The sequence below is a fragment of the Hypomesus nipponensis genome, chromosome 19 (assembly GCF_054491055.1).
Source record: "Hypomesus nipponensis isolate SF chromosome 19, ASM5449105v1, whole genome shotgun sequence".
Classification (NCBI taxonomy): Eukaryota; Metazoa; Chordata; class Actinopteri; order Osmeriformes; family Osmeridae; genus Hypomesus; species Hypomesus nipponensis.
Genome location: NC_140379.1, coordinates 9,318,629 through 9,330,000, shown reverse-complemented (window position 1 = coordinate 9,330,000; position 11,372 = coordinate 9,318,629). Strand labels below are relative to the sequence as shown.

The window sequence follows — 11,372 nt, the reverse complement described above, 5'->3', positions numbered from 1 at the left end:
AGCCTTGTCAGCCCTGTTACATCAAAAATGCATCCCAACATGTTTTCTATCTCTCCATTCCCACCTCCATCTACTCCTTGATCCATGTCTCAAACTCCCTTTCACACACTTGCTCAACGTGTCTCTTTTTCGTTTACATTTACATTTTATTAATTTAGCAAACGCTGAACAAACTGTTGTCCATCTACCCATCTGTCTGTCTGCCTGTTCCTCCTCCCCCTAAACATTTCTCTTGACACTCCTCCTCCCTTCCTTAACCTTTCCATCCCTCCTTGCCTTCTCCTCTCTCCCCCCTCACCCACCTCTCCCCCTCTCCCCCTTCTTCCCCCTCTCCCCCCTCTCCCCCCTCTCCGCCCTCACCCCCTCTCCCCCCTCACCCCCTCTCCCCCCTCTCCCCCCTCTCCCCCCTCTCCCCGCTCTCCCCCCTCTCCCCCCTCACCCCCTCTCTCCTCTCTCCCCCCTCACCCACCTCTCCCCCCTCACCTTCCTTTTCTTCACTCCCCCACCCCCAGCCCCTGCTCCTCAGAGCAGACTCCCCGGCTGAGGTCCTCATGCTGGTCCCAGTCCCTGTCTGTAGTTCAGAGGCTAACATCAGCCTGCTCTGATATCCAGGCACTCAGAGAGGATGGTGCTTTGAGGGCTCGCCAAAGTCTCACACACAGGCGTGGGCGGGTTCTAGCAGGGTTCTGAAGCAGGGGCCATTCAGGAGGAGATTAATCAGAACCTCAGAGACAACCTGAGCCTCTTATCCTGTTGGAGACAGGGTAGGGGCTGTGTGTGTGTGTGCCGAGGGTGGGATATAGACAGAGAGAATAAAGTGCGTTTGCATTATTGTGTGATTGTATGAGTGTGTGTATGTGTGTGTTTATGTGTGTCTCTGCGTTACGGTAATAAGGAATAAACGCCCATAGCCTCCATGGTCAGCAGTGTTTTTTCTCCAAACAAACAGTGATCTCATGGGGCCTGACTGGCAGGCTGTCCACCCAGACCATGCCTTACACCCTGGGAAGAAGAAAAAATAACAAGAAAGTAAAATAGATTCATCCTGTCCACCTGTCTGGATGGCAGTTTGCTCTGAGGGGAGTGGGACCTCATTCTTTTCAGAGATGGAGAGAGATTGGGGTTAGAGAGGTGGGGTGGAGGACATGACGAGTTGAACAGAGTAACAATGAGCTACTTGTTTTACATCGAGAGCTGAGAGGATGGTTCACAGCAACAAAGATAGATAGTGGGTGTGCGCCCAGACGACGTGTGTGTACGTGTGGATATCTGGAGGTGTATGAGTGTCTGGCACCAGTCCCAGTGAGCGAGGCTGCCTCTCCCTGTAGTGGGAGGAGATAGTGAGGATATTCATGTGTCTGGAGGAGGAGGATGTGAACATATATGTGCTGCCAACAGCAGACAAAGTGAATCATTTAAACTAACAGCAGTGAGATGTTCTGGTCTAATGATGTCCCTTTATCCCTCCGTCCCTCAATCCCTACCTACCTTTCTTCTATTCCCTGTCTTTCATTTGTTCTCTCTCTCTCTCTCTCTCTCTCTCTCTCTCTCTTTCTCTGTCTCTTTCTCTCTCTCCATCCCATCTCTTACTCTACTTCCTCCTCCTTCTCTCTCATTCCCAGAGTAACAGCAGTGTTTGTTATCGTCACCACCAGACAGCTCAGTGTGGAGGAGAGCTTCACAGACATAGTAACTCTGCCAGGGTGTGCTGCCCACACACACCTCCAAACACTCACACACACACACACACACACAATCCCACAGAGAAAATGTTGGTTTATAATGCATGAATCGAAGTGCATTACATGCTGCAGTCGAATAATTATTCACATTACATGATTTAGCTCATGACGAATGTTCATATTTTCGCTCAGCTTTTGCCCTCCCCCCTTGTTCTCCCTCTCTCCCCTCTCTCCCTCTCCTTTCATCCCCTCCCGTATCCTTCTTTCTTTCTCCATCGTCGTCCTTCCCCTTCCGTGAGCACAGTTATTGATCTCCCTCAAAGGAGGAGCTGACAGCTTTGATCTTTCACACTATATATAGAAGTAGGACTCCTGGCAGGACACAACATTGAAATATTCACTCAAGATGCAACTGAAATGCTACTGCCAGACTGCTCCTGCCCAGAGATGTCAAGTTGAAAGAGATCTCCTGTTGTTAGGTCTTGAAGACTTCCTGTTGAGATTAGAGATTGAATGTAGAGTGAAGTTTGGTGTTGATTTCAAACAGCAAAGTCCCTGTTTATCAAGACTGCGTCCCCATCCCCTGTCCCCCCCTTTACCAGCATCTCTGCCGTGTTCTAGAACCCTGGCACGGAATCATGCCCAAGAGGAAGAACATTTTGCCAAACACCAATGAACCACATTAACAGAACTCTGTGTTTCCTTATAGAACCTTGCCTTACAGAATGCTGTTACTTATTCTAGAAACTTGGGTCTGGACCTAATACAGAATGTGGGCCAGCAGCAGAACCAGATCTCTGGTTGCGATATTAATAGTGCTCTCACATCTGTGGCCAACTCTCCAGGGGGCTCGTTAAGGAGGAGGAGATATCTTGTTGCTGTTTGCTTTGTTTCATAGCTGTTTCAAACTAACAGTCTCCATGGAGCTCTCCTCAGAATGCTTCTCAACCTGCCTACATGGGGGCTGTCGGCAGTGGCTGAGACAGAGCCTTCATCCACATACCAAGTAGCCCACACAGGATGTATGTGTGTGTATGTGTGTGTACAGGCACAATGTATTTGTGTGTGTGCCCAGACAGAGAGGTTGTGTGTGTATATGTGTGTTTTGTGTGTGTGTGCCCGGGCACCAAGTACCAGATGTGTGTCCCAGAATGTGTGGTCAGATAAAGGTGATTAATTATCTATTCTGCTCCCAGGACACTAGAGAGGATCTGAACCTGTTCACACAGAACATAACATCCTGATCACTACTATTGATCAGCCTAAGGGCTGTTTATCACCACAAGCAGGGATTGATCAAGCTGTGATTAACCATGTTTCACCTCTACAACAGCAAATACATGACAATCCTTGGAGAACACACACAAACACCTACACAGCACCTGTGAAGACTGGGCTCATCTGGTTCACAGTGACCAATCTAGAAAGGTGAGGAGGAGGAGGAAGAGGAGGGAAAAGGAGATTGTTTTTTTAAGGAGGGCTTCCCGAGGGAGGAAGGTTGTGTTTTGTACAGTAGAGACACCTAGGAGGTGTGGAGAGCTGGTTATGAAGCTTCCTGTCTGAGTCTCTCTGAGGTATCATTACCAGAGAATAGTGACATCTCTCTGACAGGTCCTGAGTAGAGACAACTGCTCCAGCTACACAACAGTATCACAGTATAACAGTCACAGTCCCACAGATCACTACACATCTGCCGTCAGGGTTATAGACACGCAGTTGCACCTGCAACATCAGCATTCTAAGTCTATTGAGGTGTCTTACTAAAACATTGACGTGTGATTACTTCTCTACTTCTACTGGTCCATTCTCTCATGAGAGGCAGAGAGAGGAAGGATGTGTTTCTATCTGGACTGTTTCAACGTTTGTTTAGGATCAGCTTGTCAACAAACCTTCGACTTGCTGAGCAATGTAAGCTAACCTCTCCGTCTCCTGTATACCCACAGGTAACCATGACAACCTTTACCAATCGTCTTCTGATTGGCCTCCTGTGCCAAGCTGCCAGTGCGTGGGCGTTTGCCCGTCTCAGTGATGACGCAGAGCTGCGCTCTGCCTTTTCGGTGGCACGCACAAGCAGCATGGAGGGTGGGGCCAAAATGGTGGTGACCTTTGACACTGTGTATGTCAACATCGGCGGGGACTTTGACCCGGGGGCGGGGCTATTCCGCTGTCGGATCCCAGGGGCCTACTACTTCTCCTTCACGGTGGGCAAGTTCCCCCACCGGGACCTGTCCGTCATGCTGATGAGGAACCGGAATGAGGTACAGGCCATCGTGTATGAGGAGGGCGGAGGCGAAGAGAGGCGAGTCCAGTCCCAGAGCGCCATGCTGCAGCTGGACTTTGGAGACACCGTCTGGCTGCGTCTCCACGGCGACCCCCGCTACGCTCTCTACAGTAACACGGGACACTACACAACCTTCAATGGCTACCTGGTGTACCCTGACACATACACTTTCCAGCAGACGCGCCCGCCTCCGGCTACAGCGAGCAACAATGAAGCAGTCATCAATGAAGCCACCGACCACCACACTCTGCCAGAAGAGGTGAAGGAGAAAGAGGAGAAGAAGGACGAAGTGGAAGGTGAGGAGGAAGAGGAAGAGGAGGACGACCAGAGGTCTGCATTCTCCGTGGGCCGCACCCAAAGCATCGTGGGAGAAGACCAGGGCTTCCCACAGCACCAGCCAGTCAGCTTCGACACGGACTTCGTCAACATTGGTGGGGACTTCAACGTGTCAGCAGGCGTGTTCAGGTGTCGCATCCCTGGAGCCTACTTCTTTTCCTTCAACGCAGGGAAGCTTCCCCACAAGACGCTGTCCGTGAAGCTGATGAAGAACCGTCTGGAGGTCCAGGCCATGATCTATGATGACCACCAGGGGGAGCGTGCGCTGCAGAGCCAGAGCCTGATGATGTCACTTCGGCGTGGGGACACAGTGTGGCTATACAGCCACCAGAGGGAGGGCTTTGGAGCCTATAGCAACCATGCTAAATACATCACCTTCACAGGCTTCCTGGTCTACCCCGACTTGCAGACCAGTCCCCAGGCTCCGGAGCTAGGACAAGACCTGAAGGTGGGACAGTCCAACCCCAACCCACATACGTCTCGTGCTGGCCAGGCCAAAGCCCACCCCCGGGCCCATCCCCAGAAGCAGGACAGCCAAAAGCCCTGACAGCTGCCTATGTGAGGGGACCAGGACCATACCACTGAGGGGGGTGGGTGTGGGGGGTGTTGAGCTGTGGAGCTCCTGATGTTGTCTTATCTGCATCCAGCTGGGTTCCCTCCTCTGGCTGACTCCACACTCAATGCAGTTGGGCAGCCAAGGCAGGGTTGTGTTTGTGTGTGTTAATATTCTGGAAAGACACTGTTCTGTACTGTATGTCTTCAGAGGCATGTGATTTTACTTTAGGGATGCTTGTTTTGTGTCAAAATAAGTCCTTTATGAGTTTTCCCCTTCTTTTGCTCTGGGGTGTTGCACCTCAGTTGAGACAGCTGGCAACGGTCATAGTAACAGCAACATTCAGGTTGAATGAACAGCCCCCATGATGGAGATTGGCTGGACCGTGACAGCCACCCTCCCCACCCCCCCACCCTGCATCCTTCCTGGCTCAACCTTGCTTCCGTCCTCCAGGCAAGCTGCCATCATTTGTTAAAAAATAAATCCGAGTGAGATTCATTTCTCTCTGGCTGGAAACGGTAGGGAGAAAATGTGATTGTCTCCATCCTCTGTCCAGGGCACTGCTAAATTGCTGAATTCACACTCACAGTTGGAGCCTCTAACAGACCAGACTCCAGTCAATTACTGACTCACTGACTGTCAATTCAGCCAGAAGACAAATAAGTCCACTTCAAACTGTGAATATCACACTTATGTCAAGCACACTATCAGAGGTTTTAGTCATTGATGACATTACCTACAATAAAGTGTATATGTTTCAATCTGGACAAGTGGGGCCTTATGCAAATGTGACATGCACAAAGTGACTAAGCACTGGTTTACTTACCCTCTGTGCACACTCTCTGACTTCCTAGTCATACAAATAAGTCTGTCAGCCTTTGTGGTGTGTTACAACCTGCCAAGGTATTAGCCCAGCCAGCTAAAACTCTGTCCTTGTCCCATATGACACAAACATTTCTAAAACCTAGGCCACAAAGTGTAGATAATCTCATTTTTAATCAAATATTTCGCTCATTTTGTACGGTTAATAAAAAATAGAGATGGCTGCAGCCTTCTGGACATGGTGTGTGTGTGTGAGGGAGATAGCTGTGATTCTGTTTGGGGATGTGATGAAGAAATGCACAAGGGGCCCTCCCAGAGGAAGCTTGCACTTTCCTCCCTTTGGGAGGGACAGTTTCTGATTAGTGTTATGGACCCCATTTGGATTCTCTGAAATCGCAATCTTTCCCCATCCTCTGAGAATACACAGGTGAGAGCTTAGTGGAGGTGGTAGGAAGGGAGTAAGGTAGGTCCTGAGAGGGGAGAAAGAAAGATAGGTACTAGTAGGTGAGAAAAGTGGGTGCAGTATGTTTGTTTATAAACAGGGTAGAAGCCTGTTCCATCTTATAGGACTACAGCAATCAGTTTCATGCATGCTGTTATGGAGATGTCTAAAATAGAAATACAAATTAATTGACAATTCCTTTAATAGATACTTGTCTTAAAGCTTTAAAGGTCTACTTTCCATGTAATGTGTTTCTACAGACAGCTTGTTGTACAGTGCATAATACCGTGTAACGTTCCTGCTGTTATTCCAAGACTCTTCCCAGGATTACTGGGAGATTGTTTAATAAACTGTTCTAATCAGTGGCTTATAAAATCACTCCAGTCATAATACTTTTACTGTTCTGGTGTTTCCTAAAGTTGTACAGTGAATGCTTTATTGAATTATGTCTATCAAAATAAAGAGAAATCCAGTGATTGTTTCATTCCTGAGTTAATGCTAATGAACAACTCACAGATAGTACTGATGTAGCATAATAGTTGGTGCACACCACGTTAACATAGCAACAGAAAACCATGAATGCTATTTTAACCACCTCAACAGAGGCATCTGGTGGTCTATGTCCAGAACTGCAGGAGCCACGCCCCCGCTCTCTTCCTGTTGTGGAAATAAAATGTGTTCTCTGGGGATAAACAAAAGATATATAGAACACAATACATGGAACAAAATGACACAAGATGACCCTCTTTTATACACGTTTTTATTTACATAAATAATCAAGAGAGAGGAAGCAAGGCTCCACTACAGTTCAGACAGGTGTGTCTACACAGGGTCTGGGACAGTATCAGGGGGGTCAATATGGGGGGTAGTTATTTATTCTCAGGTGCCTTGTCCCCTGCAGGCAGCTTGGGGGCATCTTTGGGCTCACGGTATGCAGGGAACACCTCCCACGGAGTGTTCAGGTCAAACTTTCGGAACTCCTGAGAGAGTTCCACAGGTTCCGCCACCACACGCTTCACCTCATCATCGTAACGCACCTGGAGAGAAAGGACGTCAAGACGGATGAGATTTGATTTTTGACATAGAAGCCTTCTTGTTGAAGTTAACTGTTCTAACTTATTCAATCTATTTATTGATCTGTCAAATCACTAAGACAAATTCAATCTCCTAACATGCCTCGCTGCCTCACCTCCACGTATCCAGACAGGGGGAAGTCCTTCCTGAATGGGTGGCCCTCAAAGCCATAGTCTGTCAGGATGCGCCTCAGGTCAGGGTGGTTGGCAAAGAACACCCCATACATGTCCCACACCTGGACACACACAAGGAGTGCATATTGATGAGTCCTGATCTAGATGTGAGGCTGGATGAGGAAAGAGTTTAGGGCAGAGCAGCAGGTATGGGACGCAGCCTGTCTGTACTTACCTCCCTCTCATACCAGTTGGCTGCTTGGTGCACAGACACAGAGGAGTCCACTGGTGTCAACTCGTCTGTGTATGTCTTAATGCGGATACGAGAGTTGAAGCGCAGGGACAGCAGGTTGTAGACAATCTGCCAACACAAACACATGGATGTACCCACTTTCTAACACACACACACACACACCTGTTGTGTGAATGGATCATCTCTGACTCGAGCACCACACAGCATGCAGTCAGGCAGCAGCAGGGGCACCGTATAGGGGCAAAAAGTTAGGACAATCCCAAGAGCCCCTGACCGACAGTAAATAGAAAAACGAATAGAAATTATAAACTTTTCTCTTTTTTTTCCATGGGGCCCAAAATTCCTGGCGGCGCCCCTGGGCAGCAAGGTCGGGTATGGTACCTCAAAGCGGTTCTGGCGCGTCGGTATGTCGACAGCAGTGAGGTCAATCATGTTCCTAAACTGGCTGTTGGTGTGGTCCCTGAGGAAAGTCAGCACTGGAACCACCCCATCAGGATGGATCATCACCTCCAGCTCATTGTAGCAAGTCACCTGTGTGTGTGGTGTTTGTGTAGGTGAGAGACAACCTGGTCAAAACTTGATTTAGTTTGTCAAACAATATAAAGCATCCTTTACATAAAACACAAAAGGTAGCATGCTGGTATGTCCCAAGGTCTCCAGGTTGGAAAAGCAGGATGGAACTGGACTGACCTGGACCTGCTGAACGTATTTAGGCATCATCTCTGCCACATACTCCCCAAAAGCAGACAGCTGGTTGTGAGTGACGGCATCCTTGGGCCTTACTGTGGCTGCAGGGCGACAGAGAACAAAAATCAAAATCACAGAAGTGGTTTTCAGATTACCATTATCGGCAACAGATCAAATAATGTGGCAATCCGTGCCGAAACGGCCAAGTTGTCAGGCTACCGCGATTTCAAATATCACATGCTAGGGCTATTTGTCCCTACTCTAATAGAGCTCCCGTTTAATATTTCTGTAATCCACAAACTTTCTTAAAATACACTTACGTCTAGTTTCAGTTGTTGTGGTCTCCGCCCTCGCCTGCACCAAACATGCGCTTCGATTGGCGACTGGAAAACAGAAAACATTCCATTTCCATGTAGGCAAGCAAGATTGCTCCCTGGCTTGCTACTAGTAGCACTACAGTAGATGACTTGGTCTTAGGATCATTTACCAACTAGCATACAACATAGCACCACACAATGATAAACTAAACCTAACCTTCAATCATTAAAATTGTTATTTTTAATTTGCTAGCGAACTCAGCTTCCCTATTACACAATTATCAGTTGCCTATAATTGTGTGGCTGTCAGCAAGCTAGCGAGCTGGTTTCACAGAAGGTCATCGCTAGACAATTCGCAAGTTTAATTTTAACACATCGTAACGCAATTCCAACCTTGGCAAAAACATACGCATGCCAGAGCGTGCTAAATGACAGGCCAAATAAGCATGTTGTGAAGCTCCTATATTGCAAATACCATTTAAACTCCGGCAAAGACCTCCGCGGACGAGACGGACTAACGACGCCGCCATCTTTGTACAAATGTAATCTTCTCTTCTTCGGATAAAGGCAAGCGTGCCTACCAACTCAGGGTCTACTCACTAGCGCCAACGTCTGCACTGGAGTCCGTGTAAATCTGGTGTATTTGGTCTGCAGATCGGATAATCTCTTAAAATTAACGGTATAATTAAATTGAATTAGATTAATGAGAGAAATGTGAGAACTTGTTTATTGAATTCCAAGCAAGCAACCTCCTTGTAGAAAATGTCTGGATATTTACAGTTTTAGCCATTTCATAAACAGGTATTAGGCATTGCTTTATGGATGTTGCTGAAATGGTACAAAAAATACATTTGTAAACTTCAGTTTTTGACACAGCAGAGACAAGTCCTTCGATATCCCTCGTCATAAATATATGTTTTTAATACAATTTAGACAGAGTCAATTCTTGACCCCCCTTCACAGACTTGCTGGTGGTACCCTCTGAGCATCTCCAATTGTGCTGATCGAACCAAGATGTGTGGTCGGACAGAGGCTAACATCTGACAGGCTTCTTCTGGACTCAAACTGTGTAACTAAACAGATAGGACGAGGGAAACACAATAAACTACACAGAAAATGTGGCAATCAGTCTCACTCTATATCTCACGTACACATGGTCTTATGGTACACTCTTGCTCTCTCATTAACATTTACATTTACTCATTAACGCTCTCTTTCTAGCACATTCACATGCTCTCTCTATTAATACCTTCAGCACAAACACACATGCTCTATCTCTCATTTGCTTGGACCTTGACTGACCCGTATGAGGTAGGCAGCGGCTAGGGTGGCACTACGCGAGCGACCGGCCTTGCAGTGAACGTAGACGCTGGTTCCATTCTGCCGGTGCTTCAAGGCGAACTCGACCCCTCTGTGGAGGTTCTCCATGCTTGGCACTCCCGTCAGGTCCACTGTACTCAGCCTCAGCTGTTCCACCCCTGCAGCACTCCACTCCTATGCATAGACACACACACCCCGATGTGGTTAACACTTGAATTTTGAAGTTGGGAACCAAACACACCCACCACACACGTGCATCCCTGAGGGACGTGCACAGGACTTTTGAAGGGCAGTTGCTCTGGCCTGAAAAAAGGGTACCCCCCCCCCCCTCAAAACTCACCTTTTCTGACAACGTCAAAGCTGTTTTTTATCGACACAGAATAAACCGTGACCGTCTTTTAAGTGCAAGAGAAACCTAGGTCTACATGAAATTCTGCAGCTGTTTAAATTCACTATTATTATTATTTTGTTCTCGGAGGGGCACTTTGACTCGAGGAGGGCAAACGGGCAGTTGCCCAGGCAACCTTAGCATAGCCTGTGCACGTCCCTGCCTGTCAACATGGTGACACTGAATGCCATCAAACGTAGGCCTATATAGGCTGTAGTAGGACTCACGTTTTCCCTAACTTACCTCAGCCGAGTTGCAAAAGTATTTTGTCTCATACTCTTCGTTCATGGTGATGACTCCCCTGACATGCTCTTTTTGCACCAGCTGGAAATTAGAAATACACGAATGATTGAGATTGTATTTCCCAGTCAAATGATGAAAGAAGACATAGTAGCATAAGCTAAATTGTTACCTCATCCGTCATAGATCTGAAAGGCAGAGCCCCAAGTATTATAGTTTGGTCCACCCGGTCGAACCACCGCCTCAAAGACACCTTCTCCATGACAACATTGTAGGCTAACGTAGGGTAAAACAACAGTCTTGCTAATACGCCAGACATAATGACGATTAGAGCTATCCCTCTTTAACAGACTAGCTTTGGGGGACTTAATGATAACTTAGCCGTGTTATACTTTTTACACTACGCATTTCAATGACATAATTCTGCCGGGAAGCTTCTGCTGGTTCCTTGGCTTGGTTTCGCTACACGTGAAGTTGTAGCTCGCCTCTTGTGGACGGGTGTCAAAGTACAGATCCAAGATGATACGAAATTACCGTTTAAATGCGCTTTTCTTAGGTCTCATTGCACATAAAAACTCACGAACCACCACTGTCTGTAAGTAAATACACGTGTATTTGAACAGACTGTCAATCATTTCACAAGCTACCTCAAGGTAACTTTTTCAATGTTATCCATAACTAAAGCACCCAAGTACAGTGTTGTTGTATTACAAACGTATTACAAACATTGTCGGATTGGCTTCCCCGTTTTATCTTCCTGGCAAAATTGATAAAATATGACACCTGAATTAATTATTAAATTGAAAGAGGGCGTTAGTGGGATGGTTACTGTCAGTCTGCCATGGCCCTCCTCTGTCGACCACA

The 11,372-nt window shown here is 47.4% G+C and overlaps 3 protein-coding genes across 3 annotated transcripts; 1 reads left to right on the top strand and 2 right to left on the bottom strand.

The window, feature by feature from the left end:
- The first annotated feature begins 3,631 nt into the window (after positions 1 to 3,631).
- Positions 3,632 to 5,208, top strand: c1qtnf4 (C1q and TNF related 4). The gene has a single exon (XM_084682660.1). It carries the CDS (start codon positions 3,632 to 3,634, stop codon positions 4,844 to 4,846), a length of 1,215 nt encoding a protein of 404 aa, XP_084538786.1. The 3' UTR covers positions 4,847 to 5,208.
- A 1,651-nt stretch (positions 5,209 to 6,859) lies between these two features.
- Positions 6,860 to 9,165, bottom strand: ndufs3 (NADH:ubiquinone oxidoreductase core subunit S3). The gene is made up of 7 exons (XM_084681641.1): positions 9,036 to 9,165; positions 8,564 to 8,626; positions 8,247 to 8,344; positions 7,938 to 8,087; positions 7,539 to 7,664; positions 7,306 to 7,425; positions 6,860 to 7,153 (listed from the first exon to the last, which is right to left on the bottom strand). Exons 1-7 carry the CDS (start codon positions 9,088 to 9,090, stop codon positions 6,986 to 6,988), a joined length of 780 nt encoding a protein of 259 aa, XP_084537767.1. The 5' UTR covers positions 9,091 to 9,165; the 3' UTR covers positions 6,860 to 6,985.
- Positions 9,166 to 9,456: 291 nt separating this feature from the next.
- Positions 9,457 to 11,329, bottom strand: ptpmt1 (protein tyrosine phosphatase mitochondrial 1). The gene is made up of 4 exons (XM_084681642.1): positions 10,681 to 11,329; positions 10,512 to 10,592; positions 9,863 to 10,054; positions 9,457 to 9,633 (listed from the first exon to the last, which is right to left on the bottom strand). Exons 1-4 carry the CDS (start codon positions 10,825 to 10,827, stop codon positions 9,490 to 9,492), a joined length of 564 nt encoding a protein of 187 aa, XP_084537768.1. The 5' UTR covers positions 10,828 to 11,329; the 3' UTR covers positions 9,457 to 9,489.
- Between the last annotated feature and the right edge of the window lie 43 nt (positions 11,330 to 11,372).

Bases quoted from the DNA above. Each gene is read 5' to 3' on its own strand.
- c1qtnf4 (XM_084682660.1), top strand. From the start codon at position 3,632: ATGACAACCTTTACCAATCGTCTTCTGATTGGCCTCCTGTGCCAAGCT.
- ndufs3 (XM_084681641.1), bottom strand. From the start codon at position 9,090: ATGGCGGCGTCGTTAGTCCGTCTCGTCCGCGGAGGTCTTTGCCGGAGT. The intron at 8,627-9,035 runs GTATTTGCAATA...TCTGTTTTCCAG, and splicing joins TCTTTGCCGGAGTTTAAATG to TCGCCAATCGAAGCGCATGT. The intron at 8,345-8,563 runs GTAAGTGTATTT...GTCGCCCTGCAG, and splicing joins CACAACAACTGAAACTAGAC to CCACAGTAAGGCCCAAGGAT.
- ptpmt1 (XM_084681642.1), bottom strand. From the start codon at position 10,827: ATGTCTGGCGTATTAGCAAGACTGTTGTTTTACCCTACGTTAGCCTAC. The intron at 10,593-10,680 runs GTAACAATTTAG...TCTAATTTCCAG, and splicing joins TCAGATCTATGACGGATGAG to CTGGTGCAAAAAGAGCATGT. The intron at 10,055-10,511 runs GTAAGTTAGGGA...GTCTATGCATAG, and splicing joins ACTTTTGCAACTCGGCTGAG to GAGTGGAGTGCTGCAGGGGT.